This window comes from Ambystoma mexicanum, chromosome 6q (assembly GCF_040938575.1).
Source record: "Ambystoma mexicanum isolate Mex_15411 chromosome 6q, UKY_AmexF1_1, whole genome shotgun sequence".
NCBI classification, from domain to species: Eukaryota; Metazoa; Chordata; class Amphibia; order Caudata; family Ambystomatidae; genus Ambystoma; species Ambystoma mexicanum.
This window is the reverse complement of record NC_090937.1, coordinates 983,169,036-983,192,517: the sequence shown is the minus strand read 5'-3', so window position 1 is coordinate 983,192,517 and position 23,482 is coordinate 983,169,036. Positions and strand designations below refer to the sequence as shown.

Genomic DNA, 23,482 nt, shown 5'->3' with positions numbered 1-23,482 from the left:
CAGGTGTTCCAGGTTCGAGGCGGGCGTGGCTGGAGTCCAGGTGCAGGAGCAGACACAGTGAGCGTTCAGCTGCTGGGATGCAGAACAACGCGAAGCACGTGTGGCTGTCCGGGCGTGGCTTAAATAGCCCTGGAAGAAGTTCCAGGTGAGTATTCTTCCACAGCCCCACCCAAGTAACAAAATAGTTCCTTCAGAAAAATAGTACCTCCTAAGCCTAATTTGGCTTGGTTCTTCATGCAGCATGGTCTGCATCAGGTGAGTGTGCAGCATGGTCTGCTTCAGGTAAGTGCACCAAACACTTCCCCTTATGAGCCTGGCGCCAACGGCGCCAGGACAGAGTCCAAAGAGCCCCTATAAAGGGCCGCTGGGCTTTTACCCGGGGGCGTGATGCCTGCTCCCGGGGGTGCTGGGCCTGGCGCTCCGGGGGTAGGCATCATGACAGCAATACTTCATCAATTGCCACAACCAAAGAAGAACCTAGTGCTCAAAGTAACTCAGGGACTTCTTCAAAGAAGCAACACGCACTCTGAAAAAATGACTTGGACACATAACTATCTGGTCCATTCAAATTTTCAAATATAACTGGTGTAAGTTGCTATGCAAATGTAGCAATGAATATTCTGTTTCAATTGCCACCAATTGTTGACAACATTTACTTACACAGTACAGACCAATTGTGTTTGCAAATGTTAGTCCTTCATAGAAACGCCACAAACCATCCTGACAACCCATATAGTGTTCATGGAATAAGACAAGAATTTGACTACTGTGCCGGAATGGTGAAATTCACTATAAATGCACAAGAACGTCCACAAGAATTTCTAATGTATTTACTACAAGTACTGGAAAACAAAAACATACCATACCAAAAATCTTCCAAATTTCATACATGTGGAAACATACATGCACTCTCTGCAACAATGTGGCACAGGAACACATCCCTAATGAGCGCTTTGTGTATGTATCCATACCTAATTGTGAATCGGTTTCATTTCAGCAACTTGTACAAAATGCAAACCATGGTAGATTATGTACTACCTGCAATTCAGATAATCGCTCCACCTTACTAATAAAAAACACATAGTAAATACGTAATACTAATGCTTCTACGTTACAATGCAGATGGTACCAAAAACAACTGCAAGCTGACTGGATTCACACATGGTCAAGTATCACTTGTTAAGAAAACCTTCACAACAATAGGTATAATCTACCACGCAGGAGCCACAACCAATGCAGGTCACTACACTGCATATATAAAAAAGAAATGTGGATGGTTCGAATGTAATGATAGTACCATTACTCTAAAGCAGAGATTACTAGCAAATCTTGCAAACGCTTATTTAATCTTCTTAAAACCAAAATTTAATAACTAATCATTAACAAAACTTCAATTAAAAAACTATAAACTGTTAGAATACACCAACAGGTATCCAACTGCTCCAAGATTTTGCAACAACCAAACAGATAAATCAATACCACTAAATTATAGCAAGAAATAAACCGTTGGAATACGCCAACGGGTATCTAACTGCTCCAAAAATCTGCAACAAGCCAACAGATAGAAAATTAGTCAGAAACAACAAGTGACACTGAAAACAAACAAACAGACTGTAGTATAACAAAAAAAGGTATTTTTTTTTAACCCGACATGGAATTTTTTCCCACAGACCCAATGATTTGAAAAACATGACGCGTGTATCCGCGGAGCGGACATAGATATCACACATTTTTTTTGTAACCTACTTTTTGATCGTTTAAAAAAAAAAAAACTACTGGACGGTTTTTCACCAAATTTACAAAAGCACGCTTTTGGGACCAAGCCACTGCTCCTGCCACACATTTGGTGAAAATCCGTCCAGCGGTTTGAGCTGTAGGTGTGCGCAATTTTTATTTTTCCCCATTCAGTCTATGGGGAAAAAAATGACATTTTGCGACCCAGGGGGCAGTCCTCACAGACAGACAATGGGCAGTGGTTTTCGGCACAACACACAAGGGTGCTTTCATTTCTCGGCTGCAACAAATTCAACTCAAGACATTGCATAGAGCATACATCTCTCCAGCACGCACGCACCAATAGGACACCACAAGATCCGCCAACTGCCCGAGATGTAATGCGGACCCGGCCGACCTGCTACACATGCTATGGGCCTGCGTTAAAATACACCCCTTCTGGGAGGAAGTGGCTGGTATCCTGTCGGAGAGGTTGGGGCAAACGGTACAAAGTAAGCTGGTATGCTGGATGTTTGTGCGGCTCCCTGGGTTGCCGAAACAATACCGTAGGTTACTCTGTACCTGTATGATAATAGCAAGGATGTGCGTCTTGATGAAGTGGACAAGCGCATCGGGGGTGAAAGCATGGCTAAAAGATCTAACGTACGGCCATAGAAAATGCAATCCTGTGTGGGCTGCAAAACGGGCCCAAAAATATCTGGAACCCCTTTACTATATACCTATTAACGCGGGAGGGACCCCCGGACTGGCCCCTACACCAGGACAGAGAGCACAATGTCAAACACCTGTGGCATCCTCATGGGTAGGAGTAGCAGAAACCCCAGAGAGTGACAGACTCGCCAGTTACACTGCAATCTCCTTAGCAAATGCAATCCGTTTCCATGATATCCAACGGATCGACTGCATGCTCTAATGTTCGACAAGTAAATGTTGACACAACTCTTTTTGGTAATCAATGTTGCAATGTTTGTTAAATATATTTGGCCACTGTAGATGAGGTGCGACTCATTCAATTAAGAAATAAAAAAAAATAGTGGAATGAGACAGAATCCTGGTTGTTGTCCAATAGTAGGAGCTGGGCGATTCCTTGGGGGTAACGACTAAGGTGGTCATTTCTGAAATGAAGATATGAGGCGAGCCTGCTGTATGGAAGGATGCTGTTCCAGAATCTGGGTGCTTATCTTGAAAAGGCTTATCTTCTGGATTTTACATTTTTGCATTCTCCTTCCTAATTTAGTGGGCTTATATTGTCCTTATGAGGTGTTCTAGTTTGTCCTAATTCCCTCTGAGGACTGATGCATGCTTCGACAGCGACCTCCATGTGTAATTTTGAAGCAGTAATTATCACCACAGTATCTAAAGAGCCTGACTGGAAAATATAAATATATCGGGCTCTTCATTCCCTTTTTTACAGGTTTGGTGATGTGTGCGTGAGTTGTCAAAATCCTGTTTGGGCACAGACTTAATATGGCCAAGAAAAAGGGACCTAAAGTGCAGAAAAAAACACAGTAAGTGGCAAATTACCATATTGGATGATTGTTGTAAATAAAGCGGTGTTAGAAATTTCTGAATAGAGTGCAAACCGATTCAAATGTATTGTCATGAGTCACCTGTAACCATACGAACCTACCAAGCACTGAACTCTGTTATCTTTAATGTTTGATGCTACTCCCCGTTGGAGTAGGCCTGCAATGTCAATTCTAAGAGAAGACTGCAGAGGAAGGAGAGTGGAGACCATCCAATACCAAACCAGTGTTTAGCCACCCAATCCAAATTTGCTGCATAGCTTTTATCCCTGCGGTTCCAAGGTCTTCTGTGATGAAAAACCCTCCTGGTCCGATGGAATGAAAGGAGACGCAATCTTGACATTAGGCTCAACAATGGATATATGTACTGTAAGAACGTGTTGCTTAAAAAGGCCCCTTAGCGTTCTGTTTAAGAAGTGATTATTTCTGTTGATGGAGAGAATTGGAGGGGACCCGAGACTACTGGGCTTCCGATCGCCAGAGGGAGGAGAGAGGACTCTATCATTGTAGGCGGCCGATGTTCTGATCTATCTCAAAGACCTGAAGAATTCTGGCCCGAGGGCAATGGAATTGATTCACAAATGTTTCGATGACAACGGTCTCAGGATTAACTGAGGTAAACTGCTGCTATTCCTGGTTAAGGGAGGCACCGAGATGATTGAGAAGATTGCCAACTGAAAAGTACTACGACCCCCCCCCTTCCGATACCCGGGCATTAATCTTGGCATGGAAGAAGCTGATTTTTGGGAGGGTAATTTGGAGCCGGTACTTTGCAAATTGTGTAACGATATTAAACACTGGGTGGCCTTATCGTTATCGCTCGTTGCCAGAGTAAATCTTTTTAAGATGATGGCCCTACCAAAATTACACTTCGTGCTCCAAAATACCCAAGTTACAATCCTGGGTGGCCTCTTCCAAAAAATCCAAACTCTACAGAAAGAACTCGTATGGGGACAAAGACCTCTGAGAATAGCGCTCAAGACTAGGGCTACCTGACATGCAGAAGTATTATGGGCCAGCATAGCTGGTGACCGCGAACTAATGCGTGTTCGGGAGATCAAATGCAGCACACATTAAATTGGAACTGGAACTGATGCATGGTCATCCCCCTCTGCAAATACTGTATGGGATCCCCCAGGCGAAGAAGTTACTGTCCATGGACGGAGAATAATTGACGTAAGAAGGGAAGTTTCGAAACCCATAGGGTGGAAAGGGTTGGTATCGCCGTTGTGGGAAAACCCTTACTGACCGGAAATTATGAAGCTAGGCAACCAGCCATGTTGAGTGGCGGAAGGGAATTAAAGTGGAGGATATTATTCAGCAGAAGGCACTGGTGCCCTTTAGAAGCTTAGTAGACAAACATAACTTGAATAATACAGACAAATACACCTATTTATGCTTGCAACATGCAGTACATTCTGAAGGTCAGAACAGCTGGGTCTACCCTGAGTGCACACTGCTGGAAGTAAACCTATTGACAGAAGAACTGAAAGGAAAGACCATTACCGTATTTTATCTGGCTATACATAATTTTACCCTATTGCCATTGACGAAGCTGAAACTTAGATGGGAGGTGGACCTGGGTCCATTGGAAGATGAGGAATGGGTGGCCACTCAAATAGTTTCTAGTGAAGTAAATATATCCAGTAGGCTAAGAGTGAAGCAAAGACTGGAATACCCAAGTTTATGTAATGGTTTGGTAATTTGGCTTCGGCTTTACAGAAAAGTAAGATTTCAGTCTTGGAGTAATTGAGGCCTTATTTACTCCAACATTTCAATTTTTAAGCCTTGTCAGCAATTCAAATTATTAGTATCTCATTAACAATATTCTGAATGGTGTAAAAAAGTGTACTCCTTGATAGAAATGTTAGTATCCCCAAACAAGTACTTACAGTAACTTGAATTTATTAAGTGTGCTTTCATTTAAAAAAATGTTGTTGCTTGTTTGCTAGGAAGAAACATCCAGGCTTCAAAGAACTGGAAAACATTGTGGAGAATCCTTCTGCCAAAACCAGTGTAAGTTATTTGGTTACATGAAACAAATGCCACAGAAATGTTACTGTATACATTGCAGTTCAGTAGCCACCGTATTTCCTTTATGGGTACAGACAGCTCTTTGTTGTGCTAAAAACTGAAAGGTGTTAAACCAGGTGAAATAAACAGCCTCTGTACTAGAGGTTAACCTAACATACGCAATGGCAAGTGAGATTTGCTGCCGGTAATGGAAGTTACTTTCTAGGTGACGTGGGAGCTGTGAGCAACATGCTATACCACGCTCCCAACAAATGCAGCCTTTTAATGTCTCAACGGGAAAAAGGCTTGAGGGCGCTACTGATCCATTCCTGAAGGGCCTGCATAGAACTTTGCTACCACCACTCATACATTGAAATTGGCTTACGACCAATGCACTAATCCTGCCCCTTGACATATTTGGTGGACATATTTGATCATAGCACTGGGCATGCTCAATAGCTCACATAAACTTCAAAGAGAAGGAAAGAATAACCTGTATGTGCACTATTGTGAAAGGAAAACCACTGTATGTCTGTCTCAGAAAGATCTCAGTTGTGAGACCAATAAAGGGACACCTAGAGAAAATGTGAACGCTTGGATGGAATGGGACTTAATGTGAGATGAGAATCTGGATTGCAAACCACACAGGGGAAATGGCAAAAGGTATGCTCAGTGTAAAGTGACTTCAGAGGCCAAGATGGTGGGTACCATAGAAAGTTATTTTCAACTTGTGTCCACTAAACACATCACTTCTGCTACTTGATGGTTTGGTTTATGAGGACATGGAAAAGATGTACAGTTGTCGCTACGGGGACATTATTTCTAACACAGAAGCTTTTGTTTTACTGATATGCTAAAGGAGGAAATGGAATAGCCACAAAAGCTGCCATCCTAGCGGGTAAGATGAAAATGAATAAGTTGAGTAGGTTGAGGGAGTTAATCTTGTGTAGCTGTCCTGGCGGGAGGACAAATAGCTTAGATGGCTGATATTGTGTTGCTACACAGTGGTGCTAATACCTCATACGTTCAACAAGTACAATCAAGTAACACTCAAAGGTCACATAACGGAACCTAATGGAGTATGAGGGAAAGACCATGATGCAAGGAGAACGTCAACTACGTTAAAGTTGTTTTTACACAAAAGCTCATTGCTTGAGTTAGACCTTTCCAGATACCCGTGTTGTAATAGTTTATTGTTGCAAGTTAGGACAGAAAGAACTTAAAGTCTGAAAGTGTTGCAATGGTCTGTTTTCTTCCAAAGGTCATGCTAGGCATTGAAGTGGGCAGAAAGTTACTTTGTATGGCAGGGTTGTCCAACTTCATGCCTCGACGGCCGGAAACATGTGGAATTTTCAGGATTCTCCTCACTATTAATGAGAATTGTTTGCATACAATGATTCACAATTTATGCAGTTTTATTCTCATGAATATTGAGGGATATCCTGACACCCCATCAGATGTGCAGCCTTTGAGGCCTGCAGTTGGGCACCCCTGTGCAAAGGATGAGATATAATGTACTCTGCATAAAATGGTGTACATAAACACTTTGAGCCACTACTGCGTATATTGGTGATGTATACATGCTAACTTCTGAGGTAAAATGTAGCATAGTTTATAGATAATAAAGGCAAAGCCTAAAATGAACAAATTGAGACGGGCCTTGCTGGCAAGGGAAATAAAATGTACCAACTTTGGTGCTTATTAGGGATTTCTGTCTCTTGTTTGCTTTCACGTTAAAAAGGGACGCCTGTCAAATTGTGCAGTTTGCCCAAATGTTGGACATTGAATGTGCAATGAAGTTATTTTCAAAGCCAGACCTCATAATAACAATGTACAGTGACATATTTTCTTTCAGCCATTGTGCAACCCAGGGTTATGTATTTCCATCAATGCCCACCTGGAATAAATGTGTGGAGTACACAATTTAATTAAGGCTTATAATTGGATTTTGCGTATATAGAGATGTCATTACAGCAAAAGCTGCATTCTGGTTCATGTGCGAATGAATATATGATGCATTACTTTACCCTGCCATGTTAGTAATTCATTATAAACTATATTGTTTGAAATTCAAGAAAAGGCATGGGAATGCTTTTGAGTTTTGTTTTGCTCTGTGATGTATATTGAAGGGACAGGTCTGCATTTATAAATAAAGAAATTAAACTTAAGGAAGATGGAATGAAAGAAAAGAATCTGATTGCATTTTGAGTTTTCTAAGGATATGTCTGTCAGGATTTCAGTAACTGAAAGCCATCCTTGTGTCCAAAACGCCCTATCCTGCCCCTCACACTTTAAACAAAACAACAAAAGGTGCAATGAAATGTCTTTGATTAGAAGTTGGCAAAAAGTGTTCAAACTCAAAATAACTCCAACCAAAATGTTCAAGGTAAGAACTCTTGAATCCAGAGGGTGGTTACTTTCCCCTGGATTAGAAGATAGGGTGGCAAAAATGTCTCTTTAACTAATAGTTCCTTTTCGGCTTCATTGGACCCACACAGTTCTTGATTAAACAAATACGTTCTGCAACAGACTTTCTTTAGATTTCTCTTGTACCTTTTGTAGATTCCCTGGTATACTCCCCTGCTAGGAATCTTTATTCAGTTTCAGTGGCCTAGTGTACTCGCCTGCCAGGACTTTTCTTTATGGGTTTTCAGACTAACAGGTGCACTCCCCTGCTAGGAATAGCCCATTCGAACTTCAGCTGCCTGGTGTACTCGCCTGCCAGGACTTCCTAAGTATTTCGCAATGTTCTGGTTGTTTAATGTTCAAATTTCTTCCCACACTGGCATCTCCTTCCCTTGTAATGAACTGGGGTTTGCTTTTGTACTTTGCCTTGTCTGCATTAAAACATTCTTCCTGTTGGGTGCTGAGACTGTATCTTGCTTTGACTGCATTTAAACAAAGTGTATGTATGTATTTTTTGCATCCGCAACTCTATACAACTCAATCCCTTGTTGGTGCGTTTTTTGATACACCCCGGGATCCCATCTATTTTGGGTAGACACACTGGTTTTTCTTTGCCTCTCCGAGGCTGCCTGCGCCCTTGTGTGGTGGTTCATCCACACTATCTAGCTTTGAGTGTGCAAACATCCTTCCAGCGGTCTGCGCGACTCCATGGTCACAGGTGGGCTTGTCTCTCCATTTTGGGTAGGAGAATGCTGCTTCCTCGAGTGGCCTGACACCCAGGAGCTCCTGCAGGGCTCTGTCTTCGTGGCCTTTGCTCACCTGATTTGTTTCTCTTCTGGTAATGGCAGCCTTCTTGCTTCCTGTGCACCTTGTGTTTGAGCCTACAGCTGCGGCCTGACGTCCCTCCTGCACTCCTCTGCCTCTCAACAGTGTGGCATTCAGTTTTAAAGGTACCACACACTTTAGATTTAGAAATACAACTAAGTCCGCTCATGGTTCTTTGAGCTCCGGTCATTCTTCATGAACTCCCCTTTGCTCCTCCTCCTCTCAGTACCTGATGTTTTGTGGGAATTGGAGTCATAGATGTTTCACAAACATGCTCATCATAAACATCATAGAAAGGTGTTCTATGTGTGTTGTGGACATCTGGGTCACAAGTAGGGGCCTGATCAGAATAGCAATAAGCCATTAAGAATTAAGGTATCAGTGTTCTTCCTCATGGGTCAGGATCAAGAAGCGTCTGCCATTCCCTGGCCACATGGGAGGAGGTCCGCACCGGGGAAACAGTGATGACTCCATTTGGATTCATCACAGGGGGCTCAGCATAAAAAAGTTTGAATATCATTGCTTTAACATGAACAAAAATCTCACTTTAAATATGCAAATAATGAAATTTAGTGGTGCATATGAATGAAAAATCCAATTGACCCCATATTTGCCCAGTTTGTAGATAAAAGTAAGCTCTATCAGAATATTGAAACTGAATTATGTCACCATGTTAAACCACAAATTATCAGAATTCAATCTCAAAATGTTCAGCGCGTAGAAACTGAAAATATAGGTTTTGTTAAGTTAGCATAGGTGAGTCAGAAATTTAGAGCATACAATTTAAATTGGCTTCTCTTTAGAAAGTGTAAATTCCCTCCCACCTTTTTGGTCATTAAGATGGATTTCTAGAATCTGACCACGTGGACAAAATTTTGGTCATCGTAGTTGTAGTGAGCAGGGGAACTCAAAGAGGTTAGCCAAAACCCAATCAAGGTAGCAATGGAGAGCAGTCAAGGCTATTCTCGGGAGGGTGTGAGTGGGTTCAGGGGTACACAATGAGTTCACACAGTGAAACGCACAATAATTCACTTTAGACTGGAATGTACAAACATACTATATTTATTCTAGGCACAAAACACACACTAGAAAATGAAACAAGCAGATGATATCGCACAACACTCAATAATAAATATAGATACAGTCACCATAGGTTCTAAAATGCTTTCAGTGACCTGAAATTCATAAAATAAGGTAAATAAGCAATGCAGTAAGGTGGAACAAAGTCACAAGAAATATGCTCTAGCTTCAGAAGTCCAATCCCTATGAAGAGTGGGGCCTTGTGCTCAAAAGTCACAATGCTTCTCCCCAGAATATATCTGATGCAGGTAAAGTAATTGTGTTGGTGAAATGTTCAAGAGAAGAGATGCATCAAAGTAACTGGTAAGTAAAAATGTGTTATTATCTTTCAGGTTACAGTGCTCAGGTGTGATGACCAGAAAGTAGTGGAATAGAAGGATACAAAGAGACTTGTTCTCAATGTTATCTTATGGAGGACATGGGGAGACAAATGCTTTCCGTTTACTTCCCGCCCCTGATTTTCCCGAAAGACTGGATTAGTTGACTGTGGAGCAAAGAATCACTGGAGGTAGGCTTCCTGCTGTTGGTTCCAGTGAGAGGTACCCAGGCGGTCTGGGTGCAAAGATTCTTCTTGTCGGGTCCAGGAGCAGAGTGCAACCATTGTTGGTGGAGAAATGCAGAAAGCACTGATGCGTAGCTCTTCAGGGCACTTCACAAGACTGGGGAAGGTGAGTTCCAGCAACGGCCACCGCACACAGGCAATGGCAGGCGTCCTTCTAGTCGCTGTTGATGAAGACCTTCCAGAGTAGGATCCCTTGAAGCTGGGAGGCTGAATAAAATTTGGCAGGAAGGCAACTTGCACCACAAGCTGGTGAACTCTGAGGTTCACCTACGGGAGAGCTGGTCAGTCCACGGACACTTCAGAAGGCTCAGGACAGCTTGATACTCGAGCACGTCAGCTGGTTGGTCCCACTGGTCCAGAGGCTGAAGCACTGCACAGGGCCTTCACAGATAAGGTAGTTCAACACAGCTTCCCCAGCCCAGAGGCAGGAAGGGATACTGGGCCTCTTCGGGAGTCTTCTTTGGATCTTCAGTCAGCTGTTCATCTGCACAGGATTCTGGAATCCAATGCTGATCTGTAGAAATTGCTGCAGGAGTCCTCTTCTTATCCATAATCCAGCCTGGAAGCAAGTCCAAGCCCACCAATGGTAAGGATCTGAACCATTCAAACAGCCAGCAGTGGTCCAGTCAGGGACCACTGTTGGTTTCAATCATGTTCTACACCCAGACTATCGGGCTCCATGGATGTGGTGTGGGACCAGACAGTCCCACCCTCTTGCTGAGCCACACACATACAAAAGCATCACTAGCTTACAAAAGCTGGGGCTTTCCCGGGCAAGTGCATGACTTTATATGGGTTTTCATGACCTGACAAGGCAGGAAGAAGGTCAAACAACAATCTAACCAAAGAACAAGCAAAGGTCTTGTGGCGTGACCCTTTTAGGGCACAAGCCACTTTTAGTAGCCATATGTGGTAAAAGCGAATGTGCACACTAGAAATAACACAAACATGGTAAAAATATAATTGCTCCACCAGCTTGTCTTTAGGCATACATAAAAGTAACCAAATATTGCAAGTGTTAAAGACTAGGGTGATGCATATGTATCCCCATTGTAAGATGCTGTGTGCAATGTTAAAAAGTTGCACCATGTAAACTGTCAAAAGGGAAACCTGGGAGATCGCTAGGGGGCGCGTGACATGGCAGACGCGTGAGGCTCGCGCTCCGTCCACACCGTGAGGCCCACAGAGCTACTATCACTCCCAGCAGGGTTTTAGTGGAGCGGAAGGGGCTGTGAAGCCTCGAACTAGAGCCGGTAACCCCCTTTCCCCCACTCCCCCCCCCCCCCCCCCCCCTCCAGGGAGAGAAAAGTCAGCGGACAACTTGAACCGCACCCCGGAAGACAGTCGGAGCCGCAGGAGCAGGAAGAGCGACCAACCTCAGAGCGTACCAGCTTGCGCATTGGACCGCACAGCCCGCCGACACAGCCGGGGACGGCGGAATTGTGCTACACCTGAGACGCAAGCAGAATCCCCCGATTAGAGAGCCTGTGCCCGGACGTACAGGGGCCGGAGCTCAGGAGCAGGCAGAGCACCGGCCAGACATAGTCCCAGGGGACGAAACGGGCATAGACCGGGAGGTTGTTAGTTTTGAAAGAATCTACCTTTGGCCTAGCCCCACATGGGCAACCATCTGTGGAACTGCAACTCTACCTCAGTGGGGGTGACCACTTTGGCTCCCTGCAAGTATATCTCAGGGCGGTTATGCACTGTATTACTGTGTTACTGCAAATAGGACATACACGACAAACCAAACACTAAGAAATAGACACAAGAATGAAACGCACAAAAGTCAGTACAGTTATATCAAGGAATACATTTATTGATGCACAGCAAGCACACACTACTAGCAAAATCGAATTTGTAACCCTTTCTGCATGGGTTCTCACTACAATGCAAATTCTGTACATAGCAACCTATTACCATTCTAATCTAAGCAGCCAATGCTAATAACGTCAGCATCTTTCCTTCCCATCATCGCACATCAGCTCTCTCTCTGAGACAATCTCTGTCTGATCTCCCCTTCTATCAAACCAAAAGCTCTGTGTGAGTGTATGTCCTAATTCCCCATTTGCATATGTCTTAACAATCAGTTAGGCCTCATACCCCCCATTTGGTGTGATCAATCTGCTCCCAGCATGACTCGAGCCTCTCTCTCCTCTCCAGCTCCCTCTGCTTCCCTCAGACAGCCAGGCCTCCCTGTATTCTGCTCCCCCAGTCTGCTCTCCCAAGCTGCATGTCATGATCTCATCCTAAACTGCATCTGCCAAGGCTTCTCAAAGTGCGTCTCTCAAATGCTTCTGATCTCCAGATGCTTCTCCAACTACTCAAATCCTGCTTCACAAATATAGTGTCAAATGACGTACATATATCTCTATGGTAACATAACTCCTCTCCTGCAAGCATTTCTCTTTCTGTCAAACTAGCATTTCTAATTCCAGGCCAGCATCAAAATGTCTGTGCATACATGTGTAACGTCCACTACGTTCTCTTCTCACTGTGACATTGTAAACCAGTTCATACTGCTTTCAAACTGCATCTCCCCCATCTATAAACATACCATCCTCCCATTCAGCTAAAGTGTTCATCTATAAGCTTGCTCTACCGAAAACTGTGCAAAGGCCTCACTCCATTCAAATGCCTCCCACCTTTGTCTGTCTCAGAGCAGGCCCAGGGATGCTGATAAGCCAGCCCGTCTCATTCTCTTGTACTCGGCCAAAGTTACGACCTTCCTGCCAAGACTCTGACATTCTTTGATTCAGTCTACCATAACAATCCTTCCGCAGAACGAACAGCTTCTGAATGGCTTCAGAGCCAGCTCCATGCATTCTCTATAGTGCATAACATTCACTCACTCAAACCAAACGCTATATAATGGGTCAATGTAATGTACATACTAAGTGCACACACATGCGTGTGTCTAATTGCATACATGATAACCATGTCTAAACAAGGCCTCTTCATATAACAGCCTATTTCTCTCTTCAAAATGCAGTCAAAGTGGCAGAATAATATGGATAATGGATAACTAATGTCACTAATAGGTATGAAATGAATTACTAATGATAACATTACAGGCAAGCATAATATCTGGTTTTACAAGGTGAGAAGACCCGGGTGTGTGACGGGGAGCCCCGCGGGCTCTGTTGTGGCTCGGCGGTCATCCGGGGACCCCCTGAGGCGTACACAGCCCGGTGCTAAAAAGAGAAGCAGACCTCGTGCGAGAGATCTGACCGTGGATGGAAGAGCGTGCCCTCTGAGTGGGTGCGGAGGCGCCCCCCCATATTTTGAAGGGAGAGAGACCCCTTCCCTGAGGCCCTACTGGAGCCGTCGGGCAGAGGAAGGGCGTGGAACCCACACATCGCCCAAGACCAAAGCTGGACGGAAGACTATGGGCGGAGGCCGGGGGCCTCACAGTACAAGGCTTACTCTGCACAAGAAGACTCAAGGAAAAGAGGTGAGGAGGACATTGGGGGGGGGGGGGCGAGGAGGCCTGGAGGGCGCCAGATCATGAGCCGGGCTTCCTCCCCCGCCTGGCATATACATACGTCCCGAGACGGACTGGCGGGAGCGGGACCCGGGAGCACCTTCTGGCCCTCTTTGTCGATGCGCAGGACCCCCACCCATAAGGCTAGGGTCCCAACCTTTTGAAGGGAAGGCCGCCCAGTGAACCCCAGGGACGTTGAGGGGGGGGGGTTATAACAGTGGCCCTCAGGAGAAACCAAAACGAACCCCGGGGTGTCAACAGATGGGACCCTAAACCGTACCTACATGAGGCCTGAGCGCCCCCCCTGGGGACCAAAGCAGATACCAAAGCAGATACGGAAAACAAATAAGTGGCAGGAACCCTGCCATTCCAGTTCTCCGGGGGGGATGGAGAACACCGAGTAAGCCTAGAGCCACTACTCAAAGAAGAGAGAGGGTCACGAGGTGAAGGGAGAAGGGCACCAAGGAAGAGGGCTCAGTACGGGCCGCTCTGCCAAAAATCTGGCCCCAGACACCCTCAGAGGAATCCCCAAAGGACCCCGGGCTTGCAGTGGCGCCCCACCAGGACTAAACCGGATCCGTGCCTCAGGCATACAGGAATAAACAAAGGAGGCTGTGGCGAGGTGCCAAGGTGACGGACGGGAAATCCAGAAGTCTGGACTAGGATATAGGGAACCAGAAACCTGGAGCAACCACGGGCAGGCACCACTGAGCAACGAGCACCTACCCACGCAATTGTATCCCTCCAGCATTTCTGTAGGCCACAATCAGCACGGGGAGTAGAACCAGGTGACACGCACAACATTATGGCTGCAGGAAACACCCCCCCCCCCCTCCCACCCAGCACCACTAACCAAGGATGATCTGAAGGACATTCTGCAGGAAATTAAGGCCATAAGGACAGATAAACAGGCCTCAATAGTGGATCTTAAAAGGAGAGTTGACACTCTCGAAGAGAAAATGGAAGGTATGGAAAACAATCGCCTCCAGACAGATCTGCTGGATATGAAATATGAAGCGAGGCTGACAGACCTAGAAATGAGAGAAGACATGCTCCTGAAGATGGACGACCGCATTCTAGGGGTGACCCAACAAAAGGAAGAGACAGCAGCAGACGTCGGGAGGATAGTCCAAAGCTTAATAAATCAACTCTTCACCCTGGAGGGGTGCGAGAAAGTCCAGCTGGAGAGAGCTCATAGGGGGTGCTGGAGGGAGAGGCCCAAGAGCCATCGTGGTGCGCTTCCTCCGCTACAGGGAAAAGATGGAGGTACTAGAAAAGGCATAGAGACTGGGGAGCTTCTCCTTTGAGGGATACACAATCAGGATCTTTCAAGACCTCTCCGCCCTCACACTTGCCCACAGAAGGGCACACAATGGCTCACTGGACAGGATATACGCTATAGGTCCTACAGGTGCTTAAAGGAGAACCCCCCCCCCCCCCCCCCGAGGAAAGGGAGGAGGGGGCGCTAATGCCCCAGGAGCACAGACAGGAACCAGAGGGCCTCTGGGCTATAAAGATGATGAAGGGAAAGAGAACATTTTAAAAACCAAACACCCCGACACACAACGTAGAAGAGGACTAGAAGATCAGGGCTGCACCAGAAGTGCAGGAATCGGAAAAACAAAATTCAAGGACCCCAGACAGGGGTGACGAGGAGATAAGGAGGACAGCGGGGGACAGACAGACCTCTTCCCCAAGTGGCTTGCCCATTGGCAAGCGTCTTGGACAAGGAGGGGAGAGGAGGGGAGGGGGTTGGGGGAGGGGTACGGGTTGGGAATGCGTGGAGTCGGGCACAACACAGACTGGCACAAGAAGAGGGCGGAGCAGTCTCCACATGGCCGGTAGAGGTGTGAACCCAAAAAATGTCACTTGATGACAGACGGTGAGAAAAGGGGCCGGGTTGAAACCATTAGGCTAGGATCGCTTAATGTAAAGGGCCTTAACTCCCCAACAAAGCGCTCACCACTGGCATGAAGAATGCGGGGCTGCATGTACTCTCAGTGCAAGAAACTAGAACGGTTAAAGGAGAAGAAAGGCGCATCCCAGGGTCCCACATGGGTCAGATATACTGGGCATCAGGCCCCACCAAAAAGCGAGGTGTGGGGATTCTATTCCACAGAAACCTTCGGCTCACCGAGCCGACAGTTTGGGGCAGAGCGGATGGGAGGGCGATTGTGGTCTCGGTGAAACCTGGACAATTCCAGAATGATTATAGCGACCATATACTGCCCAAACATGGGCCAGATGCAATTCATTAAGGAAGTACTGGGGGAGGTATTGGATAGGGCAGAGGGACTTCTCTTCTTGGTAGGGGACTCTAATATGTGGGCGGATCGGTGATTGGATCATAGTGGGAAGTTCATCCTCCACAGGTAGCAGGGGGGTACAGCCATACAGAGGGTTTTTGGAGCTAATGTGGAACCATGGGTTGGTAGATCTTTGGAGGGAGACCCACCCGCTACGAAAGGCTATACATTCTACTCCGCAGACCATGGCTCCAGAACCAGGATTGATTACATATTTCTGGAACACCCGCATATGAGCAAAACAGGTATATGTGATCACCGTCCGGTTAGCTGTTCAGACCATGACCTGGTTTGGGCAGACATTATTATGTCGGGATTAAAACCGAAAATCGCTGTGGAGATGCAGCGATCTCCTATTGAGGGATATGGTCTTTCGAGAAGAGATGGTGGCGGTCATTAGAGAATACTTTGAGTTAAACAACACAGGTGAGGTACTGAGGTACGCCTGGAGACCAGTATGGGAGGCAGCTAAAGCTACGTGGCGGGGTAGATTGATTAGTGAAGGGGCCACCAGGAAGAGAACTAGAACTCTCCTAGCCCACAATCTGAGATACGCCTATTGGAGAGAGTCGAGGGGAAGGGAGAGGAAGAGAAGGAGAGGGACCTGGGGATCGCAGAGGCAAGCGTCCGGAACTGAGAGAAATGGAGATGGGTAAAATTGTAGCAGGCCTCCAACACCTAAAACAAAAATACTACAAAAACAGGGATAAGGCGGGAGCCATGCTGGCAGCAAAGCTCTGTGCCCAGCGGGCAGACAGATGGGTGGTAAAGATCAAGAGCGAGAAAGGGGGGGAAAGATTGGACCCAGAGGTGGTAGCAGGAGAATTTGCCAGCTTTTATGAGACATTATACGGGAAGGAAGGAGAAATCGGAGGGGAGGCACTGGAATCCTATTTGCAGGGAGTGACTCTCCCGACCGGGAGAAGGCTCCATCCTATATAATAGGACGAGGAAGTCCTCAGGGCGACATCGGGTCTGAAACTGGGGAATGCCCCAGGGGAGGACGGGTTCACGGCGGGCTTCTACAAGGCATTTGTAGGCCAACTAGTGGGATTCCTGGCGGATCTGTTCTCGTATATTATGTCTACCGGGAGGGCTCCCCATCCTTTTGGAAAGCATTATTCACGGTTATCCCCAAAGAAGGGAAAGACCCAGCAGGCTGCCTATCTTATAGACCAATCTCCCTCCTGAATGTGGATGCAAAGCTGTTCACTAGAATAATTGCAACGAGCCTAGAGGGTCTTCTACCGAGGCTCATCCATTCTGATCAGGTGGGCTTCATACAGGAGAGGCAGGGAGCGGACACCCTCAGGAAAACCCTGCATCTCATGAGGGAGGCAGCACCCAGGGGGGGCAACCCGGTCTTGGTGGCCATAGATGCTGAAATGGCCTTTGACTGGGTTGACTGGAGGTTTCTACATGGGGTACTGGAGAAACTGGGTCTGGGTGAGGGTCTCCGACGAGCGATCAAGGATCTGTATGCGGACCCGTCAGCCAGAGTTACCGTAAATGGGCGACTATCACGTAAATTCAATCTGCAGCGAGGGACCCGACGGGGCTGCCCCCTCTTGTTCACGATGACTATGGAGATTTTGGTGGAATACCTTAGAGGGTCCCTTGAAGTGATGGGTATCGAGGTGGGAGACAGAACTTTCAAACTCGGCCTCTATGTAGATGACATAATGCTTCCCCTGAGGCAGCCAGCCTGATCTGTCCCTGTGGCCTTGCGGGTGATAGAGGAGTTCGACGCTTTTCAGGATTCAAGGTGAATGTGGGCAAGTCAGTAATCTTCCCCTTTGCCCCTGACCCGGACAGGATTATTTCATAGCTGGCTCCCCTGGGCCTCCAGATCCAGTTGGAGAGGGTGAAATATCTGGGGAGAAACATTGTTAGACCCGATGAAGGCCTGAGCAGAGCAAACTACCCCCACCTTGTTCTATAAGATATTTGAGAAATGGAAGTATGGGGCAAAAGGCAGATCTCGTGGATGGGGAGGGTAAATGTGATTAAGATGAATCTCCTCCCCAGAGTGCTATATATGTTTCAGATGCTTCCTCTGCAGGCCCCGAAGACTATCTTAAGGATGCAAAGAGGCGTATAACAAAATTCCTGTGGCAGGGCCAAAAACCCAGAGTGGGATACAAGACCCTCATCCTCCCCAAAGAGAAAGGCAGAGTAGCCCTCCCAGACTTGCAGTCTTACTATAGAGCAGCACAATTAACACCTCTGGCCCCACACCTTAGAGAGGACCCCGAACAAACAATGGGTCTACCTGGAAAACTCCTACCTGTGCCCAGTAACTGTGGGGGAGTGGCTGTGTGTCCCATTGGGTATACTTCCAAGGCGGATCAGGGAGCACCCATTCCTTGGGACCATGTGGAAAGCGTTAGCGGGGAAAGGAAAGAAGGATAAAGTGACCTCATGGCCCTCACCGCTAAGTCACATTTGGTCCCCATGGGTGAGGGAAGCGATTCCCAGCCACGAACATGATCAGTCCTGGTTCAATGCGGGGCTCTGCAGGGTGGGTCAGTTGGTAAAGAAAAATACATTCATCAGCATCCAGGAATTAGAAGAAGCATTGGGCATTGGCAGGCTGTCCCCACTCCTCTATCTGAGACTGAAGGGGATACTCATGGCAGAGAAATGGAAGCAGCATCTACAGGGGCCACTCACCCCGGTAGAGAAGATCTTGGACACACACGTAAATATGAAAGGCCTCCACTCCCTCCTGTATAGGGCTCTTTTGTCTCCTCGAGAAGAAGCCATCAGAGGTCTTAGAACGAGATGGGAGAGGGATCATTGGGGACAGTAAATGGGTGCGACCCTGTAGAAGGGCATTTAAGACCTCAATTCTGTGTCAATAGAAGATGCACGCCATAAAACTGCTTCACGGGTGGCAGTATGACCCGGTGGCACTCTCCAAGATGTTCCCTGCGGTGATCCCATACTGTTGGCACGGATGTGGGGAAAAAGACAATTATTGGCATATGTGGTGGACATGCCATAAAGTTTGTGCATACTGGACAGAAGTGTTGAGCTGGATCAAAGAGGCGGGGGGGAACCCACCCACTGGACTCAATTTTAGTACTATTTGGACTTGAAAGAAGGGATGAGCAGTGGGACAGGCTCCCGCACCTGACGCATTTTCTACTTTTGGCGGCCAGAGCCTGTCGAGCTAGAACTTGGAAAAGGGCTTCCCTCCCCAAGAGGACAGAATGGGTAGCAGTTGCCAAAGACATTTATCTTATGGAAAAAATCACAGAAGCCTTACAGGGGTCCAGCGCTCTAATAGAGACTGAATGGCTTGAGTTTTTTAATGCTTTCAATAACTCTGAAAGTAAAGGCTGAAATTCCAGAAGAACAGTGACCCGGCCCTACCAAATAGTTAACCTAGAAAACACAGACTTTAATTCAGAGGAGTCGGTCTATCACTGACGATGTAGAGCCCGGTCGGCGCTGCAGCCAATGGAGTAAGAAGTATAAGTGGAAATGGCGATCGGAGACTGTGCCCTGAATGGGGTGAAGGGAGGGGGGGAAGGGAGGGTGAACACTCCAGGGAATTATTGTTGGTATAAGGTTCGTAGGGACATGAGCCCCTTTATGTTCATTCCGAATGTTCTCTGTTTCATAAAACCAATAAAAATAAATAAAAATAAAATAGGAAACCTAGTTTTCCAGTACTGATCATCTGAAGGACTTGATTAGTTTACCCATAACACAATGAGCAAAAGGCCAGGGGGTGAAGCTGAAGGCTTCACTTCCCTGTAAAAAAAAAAAAAGAAAAAGCCAGGACAGGTTAAAAAACAAAAGCAACAGGTTTGGGGGTCCATAGAAGTATGGAGGGAAAGTTGCCAAAAAAGAAAGCTTTCCCTACAGTCATGTGGAAACCCAAACCACTCCTCTGTGACAAACCAGAAGTGGGTTTAGAGGGAAACCTACTGGGATGGCCATAGGATAGAAGGATGGATTTTGGAATAAGGACGAGACCGTAGCAAACCAACTGGAGATTGCACAGCAAGATAGCTGATTCTTAGCAGATGGCGGACCAGTCCATGAGACCTCACTATTGAGAGAAGGAGGCAAAAGCAGCTCATAGAGGGATGACCAGCTGTGCTTGGTGTCGGGGAGAATTCTCTCTTTAGACTGAATTTCCTAATCTAGTGAGTCCCCCAGCAGCTTTGCTGGATTTCTGGAGTTTGTTTTTTTTCTCCTGCCAAGAATGAGACTCTTTTTCTCCCACTCTTGGACATGATTTATGGTGTTCCTTTGACTGTTAATGTGTTTTATGGGCTATGGGGTCCTTTACTCCATAGGGTCTTATGTGTTTTTACTATGTGTGTTACACAGCACCCTCCGTGCAGTGACACAGGGGGGTCATAGTGACAACCCACCATAGACTCCATACCCTGCGACTGACTACTGTCTCCCAGGGCATGTAAAGTCACCATTGGCTTTACTAGTCCCAAATTATTAACAGAAACCGGTACAAACCATCATATTGTGGACGTACTGGTCGGGGCAATTCGATTGCCCCGGGGTCTGTTAGTCGAGGGGGCACGTCTCCGTCCCCCCCGATCGAGTTTTGGCTGGTGGCAGTGGATACTACTTTTTATATTCGACCGCAAATATTTCCCTATGGGATTTTCCCATTGTTCGAGGCTACCAACTTTAATTATTTAATTCTCATAGCCTCGAACATACCGCCGGTTTATTTAATATTAATTCGCTGGTTGGTATTTTTTGCCAGGACTCCATTCTAAAATGGCGTTTGTGTTCTCTTCTGTGACTCCAACCCAAGTCGAGCCCTTTGTTCCACTTTTTGGCGGGCTTCTCCACAGAAGCCTCCAAAAGTGGTGCCACTCTGTCTGGGTACCAGAGGGGGTGTGGGAGGGGGTTGACTGAGACTCAGTTACCTTGGTAACTCAAGTCGCACTCTTGTGTGATTGGCCCAAGTGGTGAGTAGGCCGGCTCACCACTTAGCATGTTTGATTGACAGCTAGGCTGAGTGAATGGATAGCCACTTACCACTGGACCGCGAATCAACGGACCGCTCCTTTTACCTGAGAAACTCCGCGGCTGGTTTCTTCCCTGGCAGCGCAACAGACTCCTGTCTTCCTCCCCGACGAGATCCTCTCTTCCCCCGGATGAAGCACCGACTTGCATCCGCTGCCAGGAACAACTGCCCCCGCTGGAGTATTCTCACCACTTTAAGGTGCAGTGTCCGCCAGGCCTCCCTTTCTAAAGATTGCTACAAGGCAATAATAACCTCTTAACCTTCTGGACTGGGCTGGCCGCCTTGACCCTCTAACTGGTCCCTTTCTTTGGTCCAACTCCTTTTTGAACCGTGCACTGCAACAGTGTGACCTTGGACACATTTTGTTTTGATCCTCTTAAAGCGGATCCGGCCTACTGACTCTAAATTCACGGTGTTACTTTGCCTTCCTCTCTTGTTGTGTTGGGATCTGTTTCAATGTATTCTCTGCTTTTCTCTCCCTTTTTAAAACGAATTATTAGAGTGCCATCTACGTTAAGCGCTCACCGCTGTCTGAAAATAAGTGGGGCTTTACTTAAAACTTGTCTAATATTCTTTTAAGGGAGTGTATATCTTTTAGTGACCGTGTTTTTGGATTGCTTACTATTAGTGCCTGTGTGTTTTTCTAGATGTGGTTTTAAATAAATAATTATATCTCTTTTACACCAAGCCCTGGTCAGTGTTTACTTGTTCTATTGTGTTTTTTGACCTATTGTGAATACTCTGTATACTGCCTAACTCTTCTTGAGGGAAGTCTGACTGCTCAGCCACAGCTACCAAGTGAATCTGTGTGATACAGACTGCTACCAAGTGGGTTTACTGCCAAACACCTGTAGTCCTAAATCTTTTGCAGTGGTCCCAGAGGGAACTGCACAGGTTTCTGCCTAACACTTGGTGACTGATTCCAAAAAGGCAACTAGAATTGAGTTTGCTGATGCTAACCGGGTCCCTATCTGGTTTTCACAAAACCAGAAGTTGAATCTTAAAAGCTAAATCAAAAGAAACCTCTACCCCTTCCCTAAAATTGTCCATCTTTGATCAGTGTAACATCTGGTAAGGGAAAATATCTGGAAATGCAAATGGGGTGCAATTTGAAATTAGGGGCACAGGTGCTAATATCCAAATGTTCTTTGTTACTTTTATATATCAAATATAAAGTGAGATGTTGTTTCCTTTAGTCCTATTCCACTTTGCAGTGAAAAACGAACTCCATATCTGAAAGCATTTTGGCTGCTATTCTAAGTTGGGTTGCCTATGTAAAGCTAAGTATTATTTGCAAATATGTTTGTTGGGCGAAACTGGTGTTGAGTCATGGTGGGTCATAGTGCAAAGTACACACGTACATAATTTCCAACCCTAATAAAAGCCCATATTTACAGTAATGTTTCCAAAATCGCAAGTGCACCTATTATTGTAAAAGAACATGCACAGGAAATGAACACCTTTTACCAAAGATATCGATTTAGCTTTCCTAGAAAGAAAAGTAAAGAAACAGTAGTTAGTGTCTATTAGCTGAAAGTTGGCCATTAAGTTAAACGTAAAACTCTTAAAAGATCTTATGAATTGAAGTGAGATTCTAAAAGCATTAACATTAATGACCACTGTCCCGTAATTTTAAGTATGTGGGATGAAAAGGTTATCTGGGGATTCCAAGATGGCCGCCACACCCTAAAGACGTGCGTGCGTTGTGCTACGCCAAGTCTAATAAATAGCACAGCACCAGCCCATCTGGGCTTTATTCTGGACATGCAGTTTTGGTCCGGAAAAGCCCCCAGGTATCCTGGAATCGTGATCTCTCTTAAGTGAGGACCTGGCAGCACGGCATAACAAAGGCCGAAGAAATACACTCCTGTTGGGGCGTGGCCTGACTATTCCGGAGGCTGGCAGAGAATCGAGGGGTAAGCGCAGACTCACTTCCCCAATGAGGGACAGCTGTTAGTCAATCAAAAGGCCCACCCACAGGGACCTTTGGTCTGGGCAGCATTCGTCCTTTCAGACTGCGTGACCCTCACAAGAGCGTTTGGCTAGCCTGCTGGGTGGACTTTAACTATATTGCGGGGGCTCCTCTAACGGATGGGTTACAGGGCTGGTGCTTCACAATAGCACTAGTGAGACTATGATCAATCCCCATTAAAAACATTTGGTGGTTAAGTGAGATCTACCGCTGCAGCCTCCAACAGAAAGTGATCGCATCTATGGCTGAAACTCTAATGTGGTGAAATAAAAGCTGCACGTATCCTGAAGTGCAATCTTAGAATGCTAGATACATCTGGGCAGCACTCTTCTAATTGGAAGTATTTCTACAGATCAAACATCGGTTTACAAGGCATACCTCCTATATCATCACATGCCGAGGGGGGGGAAAAGAAGCCTACCCTAGGCGGACCTACTAAAGACCCTCAGAGCAAATCGAACTCATTACAAAAACTGTGGGCACTGGGACAGGTGCCAACTTTAGCAGGAAATAGAGCAATACTTGCCCCCGAAGAGGAGCCCAGCAACCTCGACTCGGAT

At 46.3% G+C, this 23,482-nt stretch overlaps 1 protein-coding gene across 3 annotated transcripts in view; it reads left to right on the top strand.

The window, feature by feature from the left end:
- Positions 1 to 23,482, top strand: part of CENPU (centromere protein U) — a 797,426-nt gene that overhangs the window by 114,369 nt on the left and 659,575 nt on the right. For all 3 annotated transcript variants that reach the window (XM_069631498.1, XM_069631499.1, XM_069631497.1), the window contains exons 2-3: positions 3,149 to 3,242; positions 5,213 to 5,276. In XM_069631498.1, coding sequence (XP_069487599.1) covers positions 3,202 to 3,242; positions 5,213 to 5,276 — 105 coding nt within the window. In that variant the 5' untranslated portion in view covers positions 3,149 to 3,201. The remainder of the gene's footprint in view (positions 1 to 3,148; positions 3,243 to 5,212; positions 5,277 to 23,482) is intronic.